This window comes from Paralichthys olivaceus, chromosome 20 (genome assembly GCF_024713975.1).
Source record: "Paralichthys olivaceus isolate ysfri-2021 chromosome 20, ASM2471397v2, whole genome shotgun sequence".
Lineage (NCBI taxonomy): Eukaryota > Metazoa > Chordata > Actinopteri > Pleuronectiformes > Paralichthyidae > Paralichthys > Paralichthys olivaceus.
The window spans coordinates 3,226,399-3,252,135 of NC_091112.1; the positions used below are offsets into that span (position 1 = coordinate 3,226,399).

Below are 25,737 nucleotides of genomic sequence, written 5' to 3' on the forward strand. Positions count from 1 at the left end.
TTCAGGCCACCCTCCAGGTGGAAATGTGAGGCGATGTGTGGGAGTCAAAAATCACATTCATAATTCATAAAACTCAAACTGAGATTTGAAAAGTTGGAAAAGTTTTCACTGAGAGATTTCAGAAGAGAGAATCTCAAACCGAGGATGTCATGACTTTATTTTTCATGCAACATAATATTTTGAACGGATGTGTATGAAAGAAAAACATGACCAGTGTCTCGATCCTGGGGGGCAACGTGTCCGTTGTCCTCAGACAGATTTTGAGAGAATAACCACATAAGAAACTCAAGCGACTGATGGGTGAACTCGTGTGTGTTTTGCCCGTGGACGGACATGTTTGTCCTAAACGGATTAAGTGATGTGGGGGACGAGAGGAAGTGAAGTCGGCCCTCCGGCTCCATCTTGTGCCTGGAATTTCGGTTCAGCAGCTCAACAGTGTGTTTGATGTCTGTGGTTTTTTTTCGTGATTTACCTGCTTGAACTTCGTCCAAAATATCGTCTGAGTTGTGCTGAGTGAGAGCGGAGAGAGAAACCAGACGACTCAGCTGGGTTTTAAATCGCAGCTTGACTCAGCTCTTATGCCACAGGACACGAGGCAGATGTGTGTGTGTGTGTGTGTGTGTGTGTGTGTCCAGTCGAAGACATCCTCCCCACCCTGAGGCTCAGTTGTGTCTTCCTGTCCTGGTCTAACCTTGGACCGGCGTCTTCTTCGCCTCTGCTGCTGCTCCTGGCTTCCCATCAGCTATTCATAGCTTCACTTGTACTCTGGCTTCACTGCAGATCCGTCAGAGTAAAATGCCACACTTGGCCGGATGGCGTAAATAAAACAGGCCTGCTGGTCGAGAGCATCTCTGGAGGAAATGACAAATCACTTTAGATCATAAACAACGGAGCGGTGGCATTACTAGAACAGTGTGCTGGTTTTCTCAGGGACCGGCCCTCGTCTCAATACGTCTCCGTGGTTAGTTTTAATGTCACTGCAGCGCTGCACTTAAAGTCCTAGTTAGACAGATGAATCATTCCCTTTCTTTCTATTTACTATCTGGTGGCTGGAGGCTGCAGGTACTCACATCCCAGGAGACACGTCACTGACTCCACACGATGCTGTCACACTCTGAGAGGCTCCAGCTGCTGGCTGACGAGCTCGTGGGCACTGGTGGCACTTTGTGCGGTTGTCGTGACTGCAGCGACAGTTTGTCTCCTTTTTAATTTGATTAGTGCAATTAATTAATAAATATGTTTGATGTCCCTCAAGCACAAAATACATGTGCATGAAAACTAGTTGGTATTTAATATGGACCTTTATATATACAGGACCTGTGTTACACTCCACAAATATTCAACAGGAACTGATCACTGATTTATTCTGATATTCACATACTTGTTTTTTAATTAATCACTTTACACGATGAATGAATGAAATGATTACTCGTATTATTTGAGAGTGTGGATCACCTCTCAACACAAAATAGGAAATTAAATATTAGAAAATTAATTGTTAAATCTCAATTTAGATGTTTTTGCAGCAGATTTTCACAGACATGAACCATGTGATTATCTTTATGGTCAGAATGTTTATAAAAACACAAACTCTTTATTTTCCTGTCTTTCGAAGAGCTGCAGGACGATGATGGGTAAACAATGAGCAGACTGTGGGCTGCGTGCGCTGCTCAGCAAATGAAGAGAGAAACTTTGACTGCATCAGTCAGGAATGGCCCAGAGTGGTGCATCCAACCTTGGTTTATCGCCCACATCGGTGTGACCATGTCGACTTAATTGAGTGAGGAGAAGGCGTGTGTGCACGGAGCTGATGTCAGACACCCTCCGTCTCCAGGCTGAAACTAACTGTTGTGAAGAGGTGGAGCGTGTGGAGGGAGATAAAGAAAGGAGATGAGAGGAGACAAAGAAACTCTGGGATCCACCGAATCAAACGCACCTTTAGTCTTCAAACTAAAAGATTACGAGCCCTGCTCATTGGCTTTAGGATTGTTGTTGCTGTGGACTAACATATTTCTCGGGGGGCCCTCGGCAACTGCCTGCTTTGCCTGCCCTGTAGAAAAGGCCCCCCCTGACAGGAGCACACGCATGCATCATCTGCACTGCTCATCCTCTGAGGGAGGCAGGAGGTCTAATCCCGGCTGACTCTCGGTGAGAGGCGGACGTTCAGAGACAAACAACCAGTCACACTCAGAGTCCCACCCACAGGGAATTAAGAGTCTCTGATCAACCTGCATGTGTTTGGACTGTGGGAGGACGCTGGACCAAGAGAAAACCCACAGAGACATGAGCAGATCATGATAACTCCACACACGAGGACCATGGTCAGCCGCCTGGTTCCAACCCAGTTGTTGGAAATTTTCATTACAACTTAAAAGAGACAAACGCTGTCTCCCAGATGGAGGTACTCTAAATATTTACTTAAAAAATAAAGTCATATGTGCGATAAGGAATCATCAGCGAACAGCAGGGTTCCACATGAAGTTTGAAAGTGTCACTAATTCAAATCTGCTGCTGCTGGACCTTCTGCAGAAACATGCTGTGAAATCTGTCTCTTTAAACATGTCTCTCTTCCGCATCCCTGGTCAGAAATGCTAAAACCCCCCTCAAGCATGTCGCCTTTGCTCTGCTCACCCCCGACCACTAAATGTGCAGCGAGCAAAGAGCATCACCCACAAGCACCGGGGTGGTTGGCCTCTGTAATCAGGAGGAATGAACTTTAATGGTGGAGCGCTGAAGCGTTTTGTAATTGTGACCTTTGGCTATCCACAGCCCACATATGCTCCAGTGGCCTGCAGAGACAGGAGGGGGGGGGGGCATTCAGGTGCCACCAGGAGGATTTCTGTAAGAGGCTCAGCAAGTGGAAGACCCCGTCTCCGTGAGTTTGTCGAGCCACGTTATTTGCTTTATGTTAGTTTCATTCCTTAAAAGATTTCTGGAGGTAAAATGCTCCTCTGCTCGCTTTGAAATTTGCAGTTATCAGAGGAAAAGCTGTGTTTCCTGTGAATTAGACGTGTTCCTGAATGCATCGTGGTGAAGATGATGTCTTTGTTAAGTTCCTGAGAAGCTGCCAGTTTGGAGAAATGAGCTTTTCCAGCCAGCGCTGCCTGTATGGGATTCGACACGGTTTAGATTGAATAGAAAAGCGGGACTTTTCTTCCTGCTCCTCTGAAAATGGGCCAAACAGGAGAACGCTTAGCAGTGCGCTCGATTTCCAAACAAGAAGAATCCCTCCTTCTTCTGTGTGTCTCTTTGTCGCAGTGATATTGTTTGAATGCGTTTTGATAAAGATCACATGTTGAATATGCACACAGAGGAAAAGGAAGCACGCTGCAGTGGTTAATGAGGCAGGTTTGTGGAGGACAATGATTTCCTGTCGTGCTGAAGTGCTGTTGAGCCCCGCCTCCTATAAACTGCAGGAACAAACAATGCCAGCTGTTATTTTATTTCTGGGTAATTTGGTAGTTTATATTCAGATGAATTATTCACCATCTTAGATATCGCGCAGAGTTAGATGAGAAGATGGACTCCGCTCTCATGTTGTTTTATATAACGCTGAGCAGCAGCTGGTTTTATCTGCAGGACTTGTTAACCCAGCTGCAGCTTCTGTTTTCCGGCTGACCTCTGACCTCACACTTCTCCCTCAGGGATCGATAAAGAATAAATCACATTTTTGTCGTGTCCCTTAAGGCCGTCGCTCAAAAATGAGCTAATTTCCTCCGAGCACAAGTGACACATGCAGTCGTTTGGGAGTAAATCATATAAGACTTGATTAATCTAATGGAAATATCCAGATCCTATGTATTCTGCTTTGTATTTGTTTTTCCCTGCGCTTATTCTCACCTCATGCATCTGAGAGTAGTTTAAAGAAATGAAATGGAAATCGCCACCACATTTCCAGGTTGTGAGAAATCCCTCGGACTTGTGTTTGTATATTCGCAGGAGAACAATTGTTACCTCAGCCAACGACGTCATCTTTTTGTCCGTCAGTTTGCAGGATTACACAAAAACTATACTGAGCAGATTATCAGGATCAGTTGGTCGGAGACGAACCCATTTATTTTCACATCCAGAGTGAAAAATGTAGAAATAAAAGAAAATGATCACAGATATTTATGGCGCCAAGAGGATCAAACCATAACGACCCCCTGATTTTCATTTCATCTCACCAGCAGGTCAAAGTTTTTATAACCAGAGAAAATGTCTCATCGAATTCTAAGAACCCTAATTCTATTTTTATACATTCATGCTTCCCAAAGGATGAACCATAATGACTTTATACCAGTGGGTCAAAGATGTATATCCAGGCAAATCATCTTCTAAATGTACTGACTCTAAATGTTATTTATTACATGTCATCTTCTTGTTTATATTTGTTTCTTAGTGATGTGTCTCAACAAGACAGATTCATGTTCCCCTGAGGATGAATTTAACTCACTTAATTGCTCCCTCAACTTTCCATCAACTAATTGGATGACCAATTAAGTATGATGGATTCCTCGCGACCCACAAAGTTGCTCCTGATTATTAATGTCTCATAACGAGTGAACCGGTTATTAATCAGGTATTGGTTTGTCTGCACACAAAGAGAGAAAGTAGTGCTGTAATCTGGAATGTCCCTGCTCACTCCGCCGCCTCCTGCCCCTCGTCTGATTAATGTGCATGTGCCGGGGAACACTGAGGCTGCGGCTCGGTAACAAGCACCGGGGTCTGATGCGCTCTGCCAGGGCTCAGTCCGTGGGAGGGAGGGGTCGGCCGGAGCTTTCTCTCTAATTGGCCAGGGAGCAGCAGCAGCAGCAGCAGCAGCCGGGGATGCGAGCGGCCACAGACGGAGGTACAGCCAACTCAGCAAAGCGCGTTTTGTTGCTTAATAAGCCATTATTGAAACGCATTAGGTGGAATTGGATCCATTAGCGCACCTCATGCTTTACTAAGTGTTTTTTGGGGGGGGGAAAGCTATTATGGAGAGAGCGCAGGAGCCAGAGAGGGCAAAAGATGAAGTGTCAATGAGTGAGGGTATTTCATTGTGTTTGCATTGTGGCTTTGCGGGATTCATTTAAGACCTCTGTGCGTAATTGTACTTTAAATGAAATGCTTGCGGTGCAGCCAGTAGAGGACGATGCGTAGATTAGATTTTCTTTGTGCAGATACTTCGGGTGCAGGTTTGAAGTGTTGTGCATTGACAAAGAAAGCAAAAACCTAAAGTTGCGGACTCATATTCAGGCTTCTGCGTTTCTGCTCTGCGTGTTTTTTTTGTTTTTTTGCAGACAGGAGCGGACGTATGGGCTTGAGAGACCCATGTTCAAATGGCTGATCTGGAACTGTTTAAGTTTGAAGGACCCGATCCGAGAGACGCGTCCGTGGGGTTGAGTTATAAGCAACGTGTCCTGGAGGTCTGCAGCGGCGGAGGAGAGACGCTCGATCCCGGCGGAGGAGAGGGTCCATGGACAGAGCTCCAGAGCGCAGCGCGTCCGGAGGAGGAAACAGAGACATCCTTCACGTGCAAACACGGAGGTGATGGAGACACTGTCCAGCTGAGAGGGACTCAAACCTGCACACAGACTCACTGCTCCTCACTGTACGAGGAGGAGGAGGAGGAGGTGATGGAGGAGGAGGAAGAGGAGGAGGAGGACATCCCGGAACTTTTCTTGCTGTCCGACGACGACCTCTCCTCCGAGGGCTCGGGGAAGTCGGTGGATTACGGCTTCATCACCGCCGTCACCTGCCTGGTGACCGGCATCTCTCTGGTCGCCATTTCCTACACGGTGCCCAGGGACGTGCGCGTGGACCCGGACACCGTGTCCGCCCGGGAGATGGAGCGCCTGGAGCGGGAGAAATCCCGGGTCGGGGCCCACCTGGACCGGTGCGTCATAGCCGGACTGTGCCTGCTCACGCTCGGGGGCGTGCTGCTCTCCACCCTGCTCATGGTCTCCATGTGGAAGGGGGAGATGATGCGGAGGAAAGCCTTCGCCTACTCCAAACACGCAGCCAACTTGTACGGATCCATCAGCTTGAGAGCAGCGTCCAGTCCGACTCGGGACTCCGGCTCACGTCTGTCAGCGGCTGATGAGGATCTAGAAGTGCTCAGCTGAATTTATGGACCTGACAGGAGGTGCAGACTCTGAAAACTTCCCCAGTGCTGCCCCTTCACCCGGGACGTGGTGGAGGTTTACTGTCTTTTTATTCATGACAGCTGAGGAAACTTCTTTCTGGCTGATCTTTGTTATAGGTTCACATTTTTTCCAAGTCAGCCCTCACATGCACTTCTGAGTTCTTGGTCGTTGGAATGGTTCCTTCTGTCTGTGCAGAGACAAGACAAGATACGATGAGACAAGATAAGACAATACTTTATTAATCCTGACTCCCAGTTTGCTCCAAGATTATAGTATCACAATATATTTTGGAGTACACTGAGTAACACAATACAGTATTATGTCACAAAATAAGTGAAAATTAAAGTATAAAGTGTATATAGAGTAATTCAGAACTTAGCACCTAATAGAAATAACAGAAATGAGAATTAAATAAGTATACTACTAAACAAAAGTAATGATTTTGAATATTGCAAATGATAATTGGAGGAAAATGTGATATTACACTCATGGTACTAGTAATATTACACATTAAAAAACATAGTAATGTTGTTCCTCTGTAGTCTGCAGTTATTTCCAAGAGTCTGATTATTCACCCTGCAGAAGGAGGATGAGTTGAATCTGAGTTATAAGATATAAAATCCAGAATTTAGGCTCAAGCTGAAGATTCATCAGAGTTCAGACCGAACACAGATCACAGTGTAAAAACAGCTCTCAGATCAGTTTGAGTAAGAGATTCTTACATTTGAAGAATCGTGAGCCAAACAGCTGCACAGATGTTTCATAACACTCCCAGATGGGATTTCACGTCCCTGGTTATCGTGGCAGTAATCACTTTATCTTTCGCAGCAGATCCTGCAGCTTTGGCATCTTTGTTTTGTCCTCATTCAAATGAACCTTTTCTCTTTCTCCATGCAGGACTAAAGTTGGTCTGAGTGAGGCCTCAAATCTGAAATCTGAAAGTTAAAATTTTTTGGTTGAGAGTTCCGTCCTCATGTTGACATCTCACCACCACAAACTGATAAAAACATCTGCTTTATTTATTTAAGAAATTCTAAATGGTCGGTTTTTATGTAGTTTCTATAGGCTTGGTTTCGAGCTCTTTACAGTTCTGCCATTCACCCATTCACACAAACACACACCTTCAGTACGTGGAACGGGATTGAACAGTCGACATTCTGGTTGGTGGACAACCCACTCTGCCTCCCGAGCCCTGAAAGCAGCCTACAGTATAAAGTACTTGATTTTCCTGTGTTCTAAAACTTCATATGTAAGTAAAGTCAAGTTACTTTTCCACCTCTTTCTCGTCAAGTGTTTGATTTATTTCACAGTTTCAAATGTTTATTTTGAAATAAAACCCGAGGAAACAGAGAGACTCGATCTTAAAGACAGAGACCGTGAAAGCAAAGCATTGATGGTTAAAATGTCTTTGTCTAACACAGAACAAACAGTGAGAAATGTTCCTGCTTCTAGATTTAGACCAGGATGGAGGAAGCAGAAGCTTTGACGTGTGTGTTATCAGAATTATATAAATGTAGCCTTGAAAAAAATGTGAACCAATCAGAACGGGTCGTGCATCGAATGTTTGTTTCATTAAAGGTAAAATATGAAATGTGCTTTTCTGAAATGTGAATCAATCGCTGTTGATGATACGATGACCTCTGACCCAGCGTTTTGTTCACCACAGCATCACAGCCTCTAATGACGCTGCAATCAGTGACTTCATGTTCTGGAAGGAAGCTCAGAGTTGAACCGGTGGCTGCAGAAACAGTTCTGGTTTCCACCTCATCAGAAGCAAAGCAAATCCACTGAATTGCTGCTTGTACGTATCCGTGCAGATAAAACATTAAATGCATGAATCCACGTTGAACCCCAAAGACATTCTGTTCAATACGATTGTGACAAGTGTTGCTCGTGTTTGCTCAGATTTCTCCAAAAGCAAATAATAATACCACAGGAGGTGTAATTAGATTTTGTGGTTGAGTGCCAGCGTATAGAGGAGGCTCGGTTTGAATAAACTCGGGGGGGTTCGACTGCAGATGTTCGCACAGAGAGAGAGAAAGTCAACGAACCCCTGGAGGAACGCTCTCCTGGTAATTGGTGTTACTTAATTGCTCATGGGAGGCCTGTGAATCAGCGAGGCGGAAAAAAAGAACAGGAACGACTGACTCAAGCGAACCTTCCTGGCTGCGGTGTCGGAGAGAAGTGTTGCAGCAACATCCACAGGGAGGGGATGGATCTCCTGCTCCGACAGAAGATGTGTGAGTCAACACTCGTGTCTCTTTGTGTCCGGCAGGATCATTATCCTCCACGTGACCTCGGCTCGCTCTCAACTCGTTAACGTGATTTTAAAATGGTGGAATCCGACGACCTCTCGATGAAACATTACCTTCACCTCTCGTGCTAATCCGTCCTCACTCAGAGTAACAGCTCACATCTGGATGGTGTTTCTCTTTGCTCACCTCTTTCTCTCTCTCTCTCCCTCTCCTCTGCCTGACTCATCTGCTTTAGTTGCTGATTTCTTACTTTTCCCTGATTGACTTTTTTTCGACAGTCGCCGGAGGAACAGCTGCGAGCTTGTTGAGTCAACCGACCGAGCGGTACAGTTAAAGCAAAGTGAGTGGGTTTCCACAAACATGAAGGTCGTCTTTCTGAATCAAAACAAAACCGAGTGTGCTCTGGACCATTGAGGCTTCATGTCTGCAGAGATATCAGCCTTTCCATCGCTCGCTCGGTACAATGGATTTCTCCCTGTTGACATTTATTCAAAATGATTCGGTCCACAGAGACGATGTTGCTCCTCATTTCCGAGCTGCCGACGTCAGTACTTGACATTTGCTGCTGAAGTGTTAGATACTTGAAGAGTTGTCTGTTACCGTGCTGGAAATGTCTAACTCTGACATCCCATCATCCGTGTAGAGGAGAATTAAATGGCCCTGGAAATAAAAGGAGCTTCAGCGACCATTGATTATAAAAAGGTTTTAAAGCAGAAAGCTCAGTTTAGCGGCAGCAGCAGTCATCTGTTCAACCTCAGCTTGTTGTGCTGTCGGGTGATTTTTGTTTGTCAGATTGAAAAGTAAGATCACATTGGAGACTTTTGGAATCTTCTTCTTAAAAATGATTTGAATGAGACACATTCTGCTCATATTCAGGTTCATCAGTGATTTGTGTTATAACTTGAAAATGTTTACGCGCTCTGATGTTCAGAAAACTTTGTTTTCAGCCTCTGTCTGAAACACACTGTCTCTCTAAGACAACTCCTCCACTTTTTACATTTGCAGAACTTTTACAGTCACCAATATTTACAGGAGGAAAGAAAAACTGAAAAAGCATTGTGAGTATTGGAGTATTCTTGATTTCTGGGAGTTGGGCAGGTATTTTGATGTCTGACTGTGTGGGTTTGATCAGGTGGCAAACAATCCGACAACTGCCACCAGGATTCGAAATGATGTGCGACACACCTTCAAACTGATCAAACACGAGGAGATCATCGGTGTTTTCATGTCAGGCCCCGTCGTTTGGATGCGATTGAGGAAATAACTGAGGTGAAGACGAGGAGGGTTGAAGCTGCTCGTCTCCACAGGCACATCATTAGTGATGTTAAGGCCCGGGGACGCTGCAGCAGCTTTAATTAGTGTCTCTGGGTTTGTTTCACCGGGGAACTCCGCTGGACACAAAATCAAACCTGTGGTTAAAAAACGAGGGACACACACACACACACACACACACACACTCTATGAAAATATGTGCCTGTTGCAAAAACTGACAGACTGTTGGAGAAACCCTTTCAATTGGCACACAAACGTACACACACACACAAACTACCAAAACAAAACCATGAATCGCTCAAGCTGGTGCAGAAAATCTGAGCCTGTTGCAAAAACTGACAGATCAATGGACCCACACACACACACACACACACACACACACACACACACACACACACACACACACACACACACACACGCAAACACACACACACACACACATACACACAGCAATATATAACCCTGGAGTTAGAGTAATGACTCAGGGCAGCTGGCAGCAGGAAATGGAATTGAATTGCCAAAGGGGTCACTCGGGGTCTTTAGCCGGGGTGTGGCTGTGGACGCTGGGGAGCAGGAAGAAGAAAAGCCTCAGCGGCGGTGCCTTACATCAGCGTCTGGCAGCCACTTCTCTTCAGCTGTCATAACCACTCATCACACTGAGCGACACACTGAGCACTGCACTGAAAGTCTCTCCGGGTATCACACCGCGGTTTGATGCACTTTGTTTTGTTGGCTTAATAAACTAGGAATACGATCGTGTCTGAAATGCCTCTCGCCTTAAGTTAATGACTTATTCAATGATGACTCTCGTTACTCCGATTGTCGCATAGCAACGGTGCATGGGCAGATTCAGTCACAGCTCCGAGGAAGAAGGGAGAGAGCAGAGCTTCAGCTAAGAGGGGGGGAAGAAAAAAAAAAGGGAGGGAGTCGAGGAACAAGTGGGAAATAAAATCACCATCCACATCATTTATCAGCTTGAGAGGATTTAAAACCCAAATCCTCACAAACTGACACCCCCCTCCCTCTGCAGCCCCAGGAGGATATATATACCTGTGTGTGGGGGGAGAGAAGTCAAACTATCTGCAGCTAATAGCCCATCACTTTCCCTCTTAAGGCTAAATCATCTATGTTGAACTCGCAGTGACCCCCTTAACTCGGTGCACCGCTGAGCAGACGCATCAGACTCAGGAATTCCTTGGTCCTTTATTCCAAGACTCACATTTATCACCTGACGCTCTCTTGCTTTGCTTCGTCGGAGGTGATTCGGTTGAAACCACCTGCTGCAGGTTGAGCAGCGCCCACGTGCCCATGCACACCCCCGTCCGCCCTTTTCTCTTTTCTCTTGCCGTCGTTGTCCAGGAAGAACAGCAGAAGGGACACCATAACCATAGAAACGGGGTCAGCCTGTTGCTACGGAGAAATGTCTGTTTACCAGAGTGGCTCAGTCGTCTGAGCGAGTTAAAAGACGTTCTTCTTTTGATTTGTCCCTCTGATGGCAGCCGCAGTGTGTGTGTGGAAACTGACGCGTTCCCTCCCGTTATATATACCTGCTTCTGAAGAGGCTTTTTTGAACCACACGTTCTCATTCGAGCAGACGTGTCAGATGCTGTCTCCGCATGTTTCCTGTCAAACGTGCTGCTCCTCAGAAAGAAGAAGATGCTTCCTCACGTTGCTCAGATCAAACACAGGAGTCCGGGACGCTGTTTTCACGGTAGCACAGCGTTTTTCAGGCAAAGTTTTCATTATGCAAACTGACACATGACCATTCCACTCAGCTTCTTCTCTCTCATTCTCCTGTGACCTGACGTACTCTTTATGTATTTTATACTATTTTATTTATATGTATGTGAGTCTCTCGTGTGGTGATGGAAGCTGTTGTGTTATTTCTTCTGTTGTTTGCTGTGAAACAAGCCAATCAACAATAAAAAGAAAAGACTTGGACTTGGAATAACAACTGCAACAGCCCTCAGATTCCTGTCTCAGTCCATTTGAATACATTTGGGTGTACAGCGTGTACAAACGTAACCAGTGAGCCAAATAAAGCATATGTGTTTTTACAGTCGTACAGATGCGTCCTCCCAGGGACACACTGTAGTGTCCACCTCCAGTGCTTGTGTGCAGGACAGTGCAAGAACACACACAAATCAATACATGCAGACAGGCGGTGTGATTACAGCACACGCCCGTGGCAAAGACACGCAACACAAAAATAGAAATACAAAGCAAAAGTATTTTAGGTCTACATGTGTGACACATATCTCATCCACAAAACAAAAGTCTTTGTCGAAGATTTTGCCAACAGACGTTTCTGCTGCAGGGATGAGAGCAGACGTTGCCTCAGGAGGATGTTTCCATCCAACCATCTATACATTTCTGTATATATGTACACACACGCACTCTTATCTGGATGTACATTTAAAATATTCTCATTTAAATTGGTACACATATATTATATTATTCCAAAATAGTATGTTTTTATAGATCGCCGGTGATTGAGATGTTTCTGGATGTGCAGCAGTGTAAGATATTTAATTACAGAGCTGAAACAACATTGAAACCAACCGAATTATCAATTTATGAGTTTAACTGACAGAATAAATGGGAAATCTGTTCAGATCTCCACAGACAGTTCACACCGGACATTTTGATCTTGGAAAAACACTGATCCGTCAAATCAAGATTCATCGAGACGGGAACATTTGCAAGAGAGAGAAAAAAAAACCCCGATCTGATCTGTCTGTGATTCGACTGAACAGATATTTCAACACTTGGGGGGGTGAAGTGAAGGGAGCTGGGTAAATAAATCTCACAGCCGGACAGCTTTGCTTACCTCCGCTCTGATTTATGCTGCGATTTGTCCCGAGTGCCAGGTTTTCAAATCTAAACAGAAAGTACCTGAGCAGGAACATAAAAGGTTTCTGCAGAATACTAATTCCATCTAAGTTGTTCGTTTAAGAATGAAGTAAAAATCTTAAAGGAGGCTCAGACGTCACCCCTGGAGGTTGAAGGACTCAGAGGCTTTTCTCAGAAACAGGCCCAGAGAAAAGCCTTGCACAGCTTTATTTGGACTCAATCAATTGAGTGCAATCTTTCAGTATCAAACACAGAAACATTGATCGTGTCTGGTGTTTTTGTGAAGCTCTGTCAGAATCAATGTTTTTATATTTTCTGACTGAGGAATGTAACAATGTCTAAGCGGCTTTTCTTGTCTTCCACTGCAACGACGTTCAATTACCAGAAAAGCTAAAGAGTTTGTATTGAATTCAGGGACATTTAGTCTTTATGTCCATAATTGGATCTAAATAAAGTAAACAAAGTGTTGAAAGTAGATTTTAATCGCAGGCATCATGTGTTTTCTTCACTTTTCTAACAGAACTGAATAGAAAATAAATCAATCAATCTGCGGACGATCCACAGACGTCACCGTGAACTGTTTTTACAAAGGAATCAATTTCCCCTGAAGAAATAGTCTCTGTTGTGAAGACAGGGAGAATGTTTTAGAAGTTTTATAAAAGTGATTCATTTTCTTTAGGTGCAGTCGGAAAAAACACAAATGAAAATTCTTTCAACTCCGTAATAACAGGGTGGAGACAGAAATCTCAAAACTTACAAACAAATGACATAACACAAGATTTTGAGAGTTGGATGGATGGATAGATAGATAGATAGATAGATAGATAGATAGATAGATAGATAGATAGATAGATAGATAGGTAGGTAGGTAGGTAGGTAGGTAGGTAGGTAGGTAGGTAGGTAGGTAGATAGATAGATAGATAGATAGATAGATAGATAGATAGATAGATAGATAGATAGATAGATAGATAGATAGATAGATAGATAGATAGATAGATAGATAGATAGATAGATAGATAGGTAGATAGACTCTTTTAATTGAGATTCTTGAGTGGAAATATTTCAGGTTGCAAATCCAGAAACAAACAAACAACCATCACAACAGATTCTCTGTCGTTCGGGGTGAACTGTGCCGCCTGTCTTTCAAACCAGATCAAACTGAGGTATTTCACATCTGCACCGTGAACAAACACAAGGCGAGAGCAGCGAAAAAAGAGACGAGTGCTTACAAACACTGCTCTTTGTTTCTTCCTTTTTTTTTTTTTGCCGTGTGCTGAAAAATAACGAGCATTCACGCTGAGCATGAAGCTTCACAGACCTCACTCGGTCCCAGGTTCCTGCCTTTAAGTCTCTCGTACTGCAGATGACAACTCTGCACTCCCTGCTCGCTCTGATCTGCATCCTCCAGCAGCGTAATTGCCCAAAAAAAAAAAAAAAAAGAAAGAATGTTTTTTTATTCTATTTAAATTGAGTGAAGTCGACTTTAGCTTCTGTATATTTAAAATCTTTTCCATGAGGATTCCTGTCAAGTCTATTGACACACATGGCTAATTTGAGTTAAGGTTTTATTTCAGATATGTAAACAAGCTGCACTTGGATTTTCACAACCTTCCTCTCCACAAGTGACTTGCTGTACAGATAAAGCTTATTATCATTATGATTATGATTGTGATGTATTTTTGTTTGAGGTCACAAATGAACTTGCAGATTCATCTAAAACTATTTGTTTTGCTCAGAAACGGAACTTTTCTTTTTTGGTTGTTTATGTTTTCTCTTACATTTTTTCTTGCTGTTCCACTTTTTTCCAAAACAACAGATTTCACCTATTGTTCTAGTTTTTTCTGTCTCCTGTCTGCAGCTGAGCACACCACCCTATATAATGTTTAATGTCCTTCCCTCCACGTCTCTACATACAATATTCATATGCTCATCGAATGGGGACGTCTACATATAGAACATTAGCATCACGGTATTGATTTTCATTAGTGTAATTAAGTCCATTATTGAGAATATGGTCGGTTCTTTATGGCCTCGGCTCTGCAGTCGAATCTGGCTCAGATTTTACAGGAAATCTGTGAGATGACACACCCTTCAACCACAAATGGAGCCAAAGCTTTCAGAGTTCAAGAGTTTCCCAGGAGGAAGATTCACTTCCAACCTGTGTTTTTTTCTTCTTCGGCATAAAGAAATAAAAGGAAGCAAGAAGAGAGCAACACCAAAGCAGCAGCTCTTTGAACGGGGCTGACGAGTAGCGGCGACAGCTAACGTGGTGTTTGTGTCACGCTTCACAGGAAAAGGGTTTTAATTTTGTGAAACGCTGGCACTGTGCTCAGGTTTCATTAGGATTTCATTCAACTTACAGATGCATGTTCCAAATACAAGAATACAAATAAACAGAAAACTAAATTACATGAATTAATCATGCAACCAAAATAAACTTCAATTTAAAGCAGACATAGAGAGTTGTGAGGAGGTTAATGAATGCAAACAAGTTTCAGAAGCCTTTTAAAAACACACTTAACAATATTCTTCCAAAGGTTTAGGAGCAACAACCTCAGACGCTCGGTCGCCTCTCGATTTTAACCAGAATGATTGATGCGATTTGCATAATTGACGATGACATGTGTAGGTCTGTCCTTGTTTATTTGCTTAAAATAAGAAACTAACTCCATTTTCAACGAGAGGGAAGGAAGTCTCACCGTGTTACATTTTTTTGTGACTTAAGGTTTGTCATCTCAGGGCCATGAGAGAAAGTGTCTCAACACCGTTGCCTGGTGACTGCAGCTCTGCACCTAACAAGCCACAAGACATCACTGGTCCTTTGCAGCTTTGCAAAGATCATCCGACTGCAGGGAAGATGGTCAGAACCTGAATGAGACGTTAACGTTTGGGGGTTTGAGGAAGGAATCTCCAGGACAAGCTGCTGCTCCTGCTGCTTCATTTCCACCTCTTCGCTGTCAGAGCGTGAAAATTAATTTACTTTGACACACCGTGGTTCAGGAAACCACCTGGTAGAGAGAACCGCACACTAACCTGAAGACATTCAATTAAAATCGTCACCAACAGAGGACGTTAAACGCAGGATTGCATCTATTAACCGATGTTGCTCTTTGTCATTAATCAGTTTCATGCGTGTTTCTTGCCTTCGTGTCTTTATTACACCCCTGGCTTCTTCTCGAGCTGTTTCACATCCAACTGGCTCTTGTTCTTGTTCTCATAAAGCGAAGTGGAAGTGGACGGCAGCCAACCGCTGAGACTGAGTTAGGGATTTGTCCTGGATGGACAGCGAGAGGGCGAGAGCGGGAACGTGGACGTGTGCCAGCGAAAAAGGACGTTCTCTCCTGTCTGGGTTATTTACTGCGCTGGTGAATAAGTTCTTCAATGGAGGTTACATGAGGGACTTCATTGCCTCATAGTTATTCAAAAAAATGAAAGCGATGTCCACACTCGACCGAGAAAACACAAAGTGATGAGGGAGCAGTTTTTTGAAAGTTAAACTATGCAGTTTTTCATGAGTTACTGCCTCGATTTAACTCTTGAATGCACCAAGATCAGTAGAGCTCACACTTCCTCCAAGGCCCAACAGTCCCCTTAAGTTCAACCGAGCTGCACCAAATAACACACACACGCACACACACACACACACACACACACACAGTGACATTTTCAGAGCAGTTTAGGTTTTACTCTGTGATGCTCCTTGTTCACAACAACACACCGCATTAATCTCTTGACCATATATTTAATTAAGCAAAGTAAATTCAAATAAACTTTAGTGACTGTGTCTCTTGCTGCCTGATTGCTTTTTTAAATTTGATTGGTTATTTAATTTTTATTGTACATTTGTTCAGAAAGTTGATATGCTCAGCTTTGTAGACAAATATAAAGTTTATTCTAATAAATTATATATAACAGTAAATGATGATGCTTATTATTGTTCTTATAATCATTGTAATAATAATAATAATAATAAATGTGATAATTACTTTAATAATAATAATAATAATAATAATAATAACAATAATAATAATAATAATAAAAACATTAAATGTTGTTAATACCTTGTTTTGAAGGAAAGAGTGATGACGTATGTGTACCAGCTGACGACGCTGCCATGGGCGTTCCTGTGCTTGTCAATAAAGTTCCGTCTTTGAATCCAGCCAAGATGGCGGACCACGACCTGACAACCGGGATCGCTCACTTTCTGGACCGGCATCTGGTTTTCCCTCTGCTGGAGTTCCTGTCGGTGAAGGAGGTGAGACACTGTTCGCTTCTGCCGACGACCGAACGCGATGTCGCTGAATGTCAGCGGAGATTTATACCCGAGAAACCCGGTGGTTCACCTCAGCCGGTCAGCCACCTGCTAGCAGCCACGTTAGCCGGGGCACCAACAGTTTGTTGTCACTTGACAGTTTGAGATAAGTTTCCACGCGTTGAATAAACTGCGAGGACAGAAACGTGTTCATGTTGTCTCTGCAGGGTTTGTGCAGCCTGGTTCTTCTTCGTGTTGCCGGACGTGTTAGCCTTTAGCTTAGCTGCCAGACTCCTCACAGAAGCAGCATCCATCTGTGCTGAGGAGTGAAGATCTAACATTTGGAAAAACCTGCTCGGTTTGAATAAAACATTTATATTCAATGACATTAAAGCGCTAAAAACAGGTCGAGGGGACTTAGTTTAGTTTCTTAGGGGTTTTATTTTATTATCCTAAATGTTTGTAGTCACCTTCCAGCTGTTCTGTTCATTTAACTTCATGTTTTAAAGTTCAGATAATTCGATTAACATAATATTTTTTTTTAATTCTAACAGATCTACAATGAGAAGGAACTTCTTCAGGGAAAGCTGGACCTCCTCAGCGAGACAAACATGGTGGACTTCGCCATGGATGTCTACAAAAACCTGTACCCGGACAAGGAAATCCCACACTGTGAGTAAGACTGTGGTTTAGCACACACGTTTTATTTATGGCAGCTTGTTGTGTTACACTGTGTGAACATCGTAGGCACTGAAATGAAAGGTTAGCTGCTTTCAAAGGTGCCTGATGATGGACTGTGTGGTGGATAAGAATGTATTCATGGAAAGTGCCTTAAACTTTGCTTCGTACTTTAATTAGTATATTTGACATCATGGTCGTAGGTTTGAATCCTTCACTAAACTGACAAATTAAATGTTCAATTTGCTAAAACGTAGGTTTCAGCTTCTTAAATATAATTTTTTACCGATTCTCCTCTATGATGAAAACACGAAAATCTGAGTTTGAGACTGAAGGTCAGTCTAACAAGCAATTTGAAGACTGGTCGGTTTTGTGTCGGACATCTTGGAGACCAATCGATTAACTGAAGTTTTGCTTTCTCTGATCAATTGATAAATTATATAATTATAAGTTGCAGCTGCTTAATTAATCAGTAAATCTGAACAGAGTAGTAACATCATCTGAACATCAGCTGGTGAATGGTTGGAGTAGAAGTGCTGTTAGCAGCTGCTGCACGAGTTTTACCAGCATATGGTCGGTTAGTTAACCATGTGTAGATTCTCAGGTTTGAGATCGTTTCTTTTGAGCTGCACGTAATGGAAATGAAAAATGTGTGATGGTGAATCTCATGTCGTAGCCTTGAGGGAGAAGAGGAGCACTGTGGTGGCTCAACTGAAGCAGCTCCAGTCAGAGACAGAACCTATCGTCAAGATGTTTGAAGATCCAGAGACCACGCGACAGATGCAGTCCACAAGGTCTGATCAGCTGTTTCTCTCAAATACTCTGCAGCCTTTATATCGTAGTACTGACAGTATTAAAATACCTCTGATTGTTTTGTAAAGTCTGTGTACTCGACCGAGACATCTATTGATTTTTTTTTTTTTTCTGTACCAGAGACGGGAGGATGCTGTTTGACTACCTGTCAGAGAAACACAATGTAAGATTGAGATGTTAACAGTGTGTTCACACTGTTTGTCTTGTCGAAGAAGAACTGGACTGCTTTTTAATCCTGCGAGGTGGGAGGGACAATGTGTGTTTTTGTTTCCATGACAACCAGCTGCCACTGAGCGCCAGCAGGGCTGTTTTCCAAATCTCAGAATCCTAAAACGTCCAGCTACTCCCACCCGTCTGCTCATTACTCACTTTGTGAGTAACTCATTGCAACTTTTCTACCAGTAGTCACTTTATTTTACCTTTCACTCCTCGTTTGGGATTAGTCGGTGTATAAAAACATTATCCACGCTGTGTGCTCTGAGCTTTGTTGATGGCTTTAAAAAAAACCCACATATTTTCTTTTTCTTTTTTTTTTTTGCCTAACATGAGAGATGCTGCACATTCACTCATCAACCACATTGTGTCGTCGCTGCAGCTTCTCCCATGCAGCTTTATTTCGGGGGGAAAAGCAAAGACACCAGCAGTTTTAAAAAACAGTGGATTAGTACAGCTGCACTCCGGCTGTAGATTCTTTTAAAGAACTGCTCATTGACTGGATCTTTACTGAGCTGCTAGAAGAAGAGAACATGTCACTTTCTTCAGTGTTATTGTTCACTGGTGAGATTTGAACCTTGTTCAGTGTTTTTATATTCAACTTCTCGTCACCCTTGTCTTTGTTTCTTAGTTTCGTCAAGAATACCTGGACACACTGTACAGGTACGCCAAATTTCAATACGAGTGTGGTAACTACTCCGGGGCTGCTGAGTACCTGTACTTCTTCCGCGTCTTGGTGAGAGTAAACACATTTGAATAGAGAAAAGTAATAAATACAGAAATTCAATCTGTCTGCGTTGTTCACAGTGTTTTGTATTTATTGCTCTTTGCTCAGGTTCCATCGACGGACAGGAACGCCCTGAGCTCTCTGTGGGGGAAACTGGCTTCTGAGATCCTGATGCAGAACTGGGAAGCAGCCATGGAGGACCTCACTCGACTCAGGGAGACTATTGACAACAATGTGAGAAAGTGACACACACACACACACACACACACACACACACACACACACACACACACACACACCTGCTTGCTTGCAGAGAATTTCATGCCTGTTGCAGTAACAAGCACACGTAATGCCAGTGTTCTGCAGAGCTAGCGCTTCAGGACAATACTGTCAGCCGCCCGGAGGTGTGGTGGGATTTCATAGCTGAGCTTGGACCAAGATGTCAGATTTATGTCTGTGTGAAGAGAGGCACCAAACACGTCCGTACACGGTTCTGCCATATAATAGATTTTTTCTCTCATCTTGTTTTCTATGTACGTTTTGTTGTGTTGTGAGTTTAAAAGCTTAACTCAGGAGCAAAAATCTTTAACCTTAACTAATGTGAACATTTATATCATAATATACTTTTTGTCCGTCCCATCCACCCTTTACCACACGCAGCATCTCGACTTGCCTCAATATTTATATTGTAAACTCACTTTCTGACCATTTCCCTGTAGTTAAAATAAAAGCTGATGGATCATTTTCTCCTTCTAGTCGGTGAGCTCTCCGCTCCAGTCACTCCAGCAGAGGACCTGGCTCATCCACTGGTCCCTCTTCGTCTTCTTCAACCATCCCAAAGGCAGAGACAATATCATCGAGCTCTTCCTCTACCAGCCTCAGTGAGTCGACATTTTTTTCAATACAGCAAAGTAATATATTATATTGAATTCTCGGTTGGTCAAGGACACAGGCTGAGGACAGTGTTTGGTGGCCTTCCATGTAGCTGGGCTTTTTTAATAATGTTCCATTTAGTTTTCTTTACCTGAACATATTTTGTTATAAAATTTCAGGTATTTAACAAAATGTATGAATTAATTTATTTCTCAGTTCCTGTGTGGAAAAACTTTTATTATTCTTTTGTTTTGGAGTAAAAACACTGACACCCAACTCCGTTGTGATGGCAACCAATGATGGCACCTATTATGTTTTCCAGATACCTGAATGCCATCCAGACAATGTGCCCACACATCCTGCGATACCTCACAACGGCAGTCATCACCAACAAAGACGTACGAAAGCGCAGGCAAGTCCTCAAGGACTTGGTAAAAGTCATTCAACAGGTAAAATCAACAATCGTTAGAGGAACTATGATGATCTCATAGCCTCAACGATTCAGTCGACCTCTGATTCATGGTTTCTGTCTCCCTCCCGCAGGAGTCGTACACGTACAAGGACCCGATCACAGAGTTTGTCGAGTGTCTCTATGTGAACTTCGACTTTGACAGCGCCCAGAAGAAGCTCAGGGAGTGTGAGTCGGTAAGTTTCTCCCCCTTCAGCGTTATCGCTTGACAGTGTGCGTTTGTCACGGTTCACGGGCTTGAATCACCCCACACAAGTTAGCCGTCTCCTGGGACTGAAGGGTAATATGAGGCCTCCCTTAGCCATGGTGCTCTGATCTCCTGAGTCCCACACATTTCACTTTGCAGCTATTCAGCCTCAGCAAATCCATGTGTGGCCTGATTTGCTGCCTCTCGCTTTTATTCCAGTTTGATTTTCAAAGCAGAGGAGCTGTCAGATTTTGAAGCTCTGTTGCCTCCTCTTTGGAAACCCTTGACTGCAGTTTTGTTTTGGAGTTGTGCTTGGGGACCACTTTGCTCATTCGCTCAACACACTCATCAATTGGCTTTTACTCCCCCTGTATAAATTGTTCAGTGTGGCGGGGGGGCCCTCAGCTATGCTGTCAGTGACAGAGTGTGAGCACGTTGATGGAAGTCGTTCTGTCGTCATGGATTCTGCTGTGTTTTTATCGCCAAGGGAATTAAAATGTACACGTTCTTTCCTCCGGAGACCAACAACTTATTTTAATTTCTGTCCAAACACTGACGTGAAGCACTCATTTGTTAAATATAAATATCAGCGACGGATTGTCTTGATCTCAAGTTGTGAAAAATAATTACCCATGGAGTATTTCTGGATTATTGTGGCACCTTGTGTTTACCACAGCAAGGCAGGGCATAATTGGATATCTCACACAAAAACGACTCCTTTATGAAATAATGGTGCCGCATCGCCTGTCAGATCCCCAGACACTAATGTATTCATACATTTAAGCTCTTCTGGAGATTTAAGGGCCAAACATCCTATTTGATGTTGCTGTGATCACTGCTGTTAAAAACCGCAGGTAGAGACTTCACAGTATAATCTGCGACGAAACACTCACATGTTATGTGACAGCTCATATTAATGCGTGTATTAAAACAGTATTGAATACTGAGCAGTATGTTCGGCCTTAATCATTTTGTTTCAATGCAATATTTTCATAAAACTTAATATTTATGCAAATCAGGTAATGATAGGTTTTTATTTCCTCCGCAGAGGAGCTTATGTTTTCATCTTTGTTTTTTTGTTTGCCTGTTAGTGAGGTGGAAGAACGATGACGCATGAGTCAGGGAAGAAATTGAATTTGGGTGTGGATCTGGATCAGGGCTGAGATTCAGGATTTTTTTTTTTTTTCTTTCTTTAATAAAATTAGTTTTTCAACCTTTTTAATTAAAAGAATAATTAATGGATCTTGAGGCTTGTTTGTTTGAGTGTTTAAGCGACTTGTTAGAGATCCAAATAAAATGTAGTGAATTTAAATGTGGTTTCTTTAGTGGACTGTTGGACCTTGACGGAGGTATTTGCTCTACTTTGCCATTCTAATGTTTTCTGTAATTCCATAGCAACGATTTTGTTTTCTTCTTTTCATCAAAAAAACTCGACACGTGTACATGATGCAACCGTCACACCACAGCTGGTTCCTCATATCGAGCACATAACTGGAATAGATTCGGAAGGAAGTGTAAAATAAGCATTTTGATTCAAAAAACGTCTCCTTAAATTCAACAAGCTGCACCAAATTTCACACACTCGTAGATCGGTCTCTTAAATGCGTCCCAAATTGTTGTTGGAAAAAAAACAAAAGCATGATCCGCCCCTGATCTGGACGCTTGTCAAAATTGAAATGGCTCTTTCTTGTCTCAACCTTTCACCAAGTTTTGTGGAAATCCGTTCGATTTTGCGTAATCCTGCTGACAAACAAACCCACACGTGGACTGAGGTGAGAGCAGAACTTCCTTGTCCTGGACATTTTAGTGTTTGGTGGATGAAGCAGTGGCTGAAATGTCTCCCTGATTGGTGAATTAAAACAACCAAACCATAGGGTACAGTTGCCAGCGCATCACATGCGGTCGTTGTGTGGTGCTGTTGTGTCCTCAAGTAAACTTACAAAAGACGTATCGTTCCAGTAAATCGTGGCTGTGGTTAGAAATCACAGCGACCGTCTGAGTGATGGAATTATAGAGTGTTGTTTCATCACAAGCGTTTGAAATATAAAGACGTTTGTTTACTGGAAAATCTGCTTCGTGCCGGCAGAGGAACTGGACTCTCTAACTGTGGGAACCTTTGACCTGTTCTTTCGTCTGTCTACACTTTGTGTGTGTGTGTGTGTGTGTGTGTGTGTGTGTGTGTGTGTGTGTGTGTGTGTGTGTGTGTGTGTGTGTGTGTGTGTGTGTGTGTGTGTGTGTGTGTGTGTGTGTGTGTGTGTGTGTGTGTGTGTGTGTGTGTGTGTGTGTAAATGAATGATCTTTTTCCTTCAGGTTCTCGTGAATGACTTCTTTCTGGTCGCCTGCCTTGAGGACTTCATTGAGAACGCCCGCCTCTTCATCTTCGAGACCTTCTGTCGGATTCATCAGTGCATCAGCATCAGGTAGACGTCTCGGAAATAGACTTGTGTGTCAGAACCGCTGTGTGCCGGGCCTTTTTATTTGTGAATGGACTGATGAGAGAGAGAGAGAGAGTGAGAGAGAAGGAATCGAAAGATGTTTTAACTTGTTTACTCAGACGATTGATTTTGTGCTTTGATTTTACTTCTCCGTGCTTTTACTCATGTCCTCTTAGAGCTTTTCAAATGTAGTCGTCAGCGTCTTTAAATTCTCTCAAAGAAAATGTTCTGAACTGAAACGCCCCGCTCCTCTGTTCCTCTCAGCATGCTGGCAGACAAGCTCAACATGACGCCCGAGGAGGCGGAGAGGTGGATCGTCGACCTCATCCGTAACGCCAGACTTGATGCCAAGATCGACTCCAAGCTGGTGAGGCTCTGCATTCACCGATCCAAGTCAGACGAGCTTCAAGTCACTGATCCCAACACAAACAAATCTCACTAGACGACTGGTTTTTGTGTAACAGCTTTGTCACTTTTATCCACTTCGTTCTTGTTAGACTCAGAAAAGCAAATAAGACCTGTCGGGATTAACCAGGCAGTAAAATACTTCAACGTCAGTCTTTCAGATTAATAATTTAAACGTTAATTTAATGTTTCCCAGGGTCATGTGGTGATGGGCAACAACGCGGTGTCGCCGTACCAGCAGGTGATCGAGAAGACAAAGAGTCTGTCGTTCCGTAGCCAGATGTTGGCAATGAACATTGAGAAGCGGGCGGCTCACAACAACAGGAACGAGGTAAAGTGAGAACCAAACGCAGCACATGGAAGTGAACACTTCTCACTGTGTTTACTGTTGAGGGACAGAGGATCGTTCAATATTGAATGTATGTTTGTTTGTTTTTGAGTTGACAACTCAAGGTTTCATTGTAAACACGTAGTCGGGTCACACGTCCATCAGCCGTCTGATGACGACCAGTTCAACGCTTGATTTATTTTCATTTCAGTCATTTTTCAGGCGTCAGTTCATTCTGTTTTTAATTATACTTTATTTTCCATGTTTTCCAGCAGCGCTTCTAAACTTTTCTGTTTTAGTGGCTTGACAGCAGGCGTAACCGTAGCAACAGTGATGTGTTTTAAAAGCAAGCTTTGTCATGTAGCTCGAGATTAAACTCCTCATCTCCCCCTGTAGCAGATCGCAACTGTCACCGATGAATTTCAGTTCATAAATTTACTATTGGTAAAAAAAGGGATCTTGAATTTAATTTGCGGAGCTGAAAAATGTGTAGTTAGTCTTTTATTTCGTCCGTTTTCAGTCGGAGGACGTTTATTTTAAGTAACACATCTCTGTTCATCTTCTTTATAAAGTAGTTTGAACTTTTCTTCTGACGCTTCTTCTGATGTCTGTTCCTCAGACACCAAACTGGGCCGCGCAAGACTCCGGCTTCTACTGAAATGGAAATCAGCGTCAGGAGGATGCAGATGCTTTCAGTATGTTACTGAGGCTTTTTATTGCATTTAAGAGTTTATTTGTTATTATAGATTATTTATTATAGTTTATTTTTACTTATCCACTTGTTATTTATATTATTATTTAACTGCCAGTTTAACTTATGCAGTAAAAAGCACTGGAGAGGAGGCAGCTAGGTTTCATTGTTAACTAATTGTCATTCATGATGCTTCATTCACATATGGAGATGTTTACATTGTCACTCTCTTCAGAATCTATTGGAAATCCGTAAAATGTTTTTGAGACTCTTCGGAAGCAACAATAAATTATCATTAAACACAAATTTGCTCCTAAAGAGAAACTGATTTGACTGTTCTTCCTTTACTTCACCACTAGATGGCGTAGTTGGCTCATTTTTATTTATATATATATATATATTTTTTTTTTTTTGGGGGCAGACAGTCTGAGCTTTCTTCTTTGACTTTGATGTTTAGAATCTCCAGAAAACCTGCAGAGACACAGAGAAAACACAAAACTCCACACAGACAGGATTCAGAAATTCAGTGTCTGAAAATGGTGCTGGGATGATTTTTCTTTCATCGAGGTCCATGAATTATTACGAAAGTGAAAATACAATTCTGGATCCACACCATCATTTAACGGGTCCCTGCCTGACCCAAACCACATCCTACCACCAGGTTCCATCGACGTCCGCTCAGTTGTTTTTGTGCAATTCTGCTGACAAAGAAACGCACAGGGGTGAAAACATAACCTCTCTTGACAGACGGACATAAAACTGATTTATACATGAAATGAAAAACACTTTTGAAAGTAGACACTGACGTTGACTGTCCTCCGTCCTTGATCTGATAATTGAAAGAAAAGAATTGGATCAAAACTCACAAGACACACATTTTTAATCAGTCACACTTGGATAATTTTTTTTCTGTCTTTTTTTTACTGTAGCTCTGTTTGTTGAAAATGTTTTTTTTCCTGCTTGCACAGTTAATGTTCAACTACACTTCTGCAAATTCAGCGACGCTGCAGCGACGACTGCATTTCTGCAAATATTTAACTTGTGACAGCAGCGAGCAGGATGCGCACCTACAAACCGGTTCTGGGTCAATTGAAGCTAAGTAGAATCTCAGTGTTGTCGTCTTGTGTGTAATTTGGACCTGAAGGTGTAGCTGGAGTTTTTGTTTTTAGACAGTTT

General features: G+C 42.9%; 2 protein-coding genes across 4 annotated transcripts; both read left to right on the forward strand.

Moving 5' to 3' along the window:
• Positions 1-1,505: 1,505 nt before the first annotated feature.
• On the forward strand, positions 1,506-8,884 carry LOC109640403 (transmembrane protein 74). 3 transcript variants are annotated; one of them, XM_069516812.1, is made up of 2 exons: positions 1,506-2,875; positions 5,265-8,884. In XM_069516812.1, exon 2 carries the CDS (start codon positions 5,304-5,306, stop codon positions 6,087-6,089), a length of 786 nt encoding a protein of 261 aa, XP_069372913.1. In that variant the 5' UTR covers positions 1,506-2,875; positions 5,265-5,303; the 3' UTR covers positions 6,090-8,884. The 3 variants fall into 3 exon arrangements, with proteins under 3 accessions (XP_069372913.1, XP_019959945.2, XP_019959946.2); XM_020104386.2 differs by lacking the exon at positions 1,506-2,875 and adding an exon at positions 2,913-4,831 and having other exon boundaries at positions 5,265-8,882; XM_020104387.2 differs by lacking the exon at positions 1,506-2,875 and adding an exon at positions 4,838-5,007.
• A 7,728-nt stretch (positions 8,885-16,612) lies between these two features.
• On the forward strand, positions 16,613-24,885 carry eif3eb (eukaryotic translation initiation factor 3, subunit E, b). The gene is made up of 13 exons (XM_020104385.2): positions 16,613-16,745; positions 17,297-17,414; positions 18,097-18,214; positions 18,354-18,396; positions 19,078-19,182; positions 19,282-19,407; positions 19,930-20,054; positions 20,369-20,495; positions 20,590-20,691; positions 23,013-23,122; positions 23,402-23,504; positions 23,739-23,873; positions 24,490-24,885. The coding sequence occupies exons 1-13, from the start codon at positions 16,656-16,658 to the stop codon at positions 24,526-24,528; spliced, it is 1,341 nt and encodes a 446-aa protein (XP_019959944.1). The 5' UTR covers positions 16,613-16,655; the 3' UTR covers positions 24,529-24,885.
• The last annotated feature ends 852 nt before the right edge of the window (positions 24,886-25,737 follow it).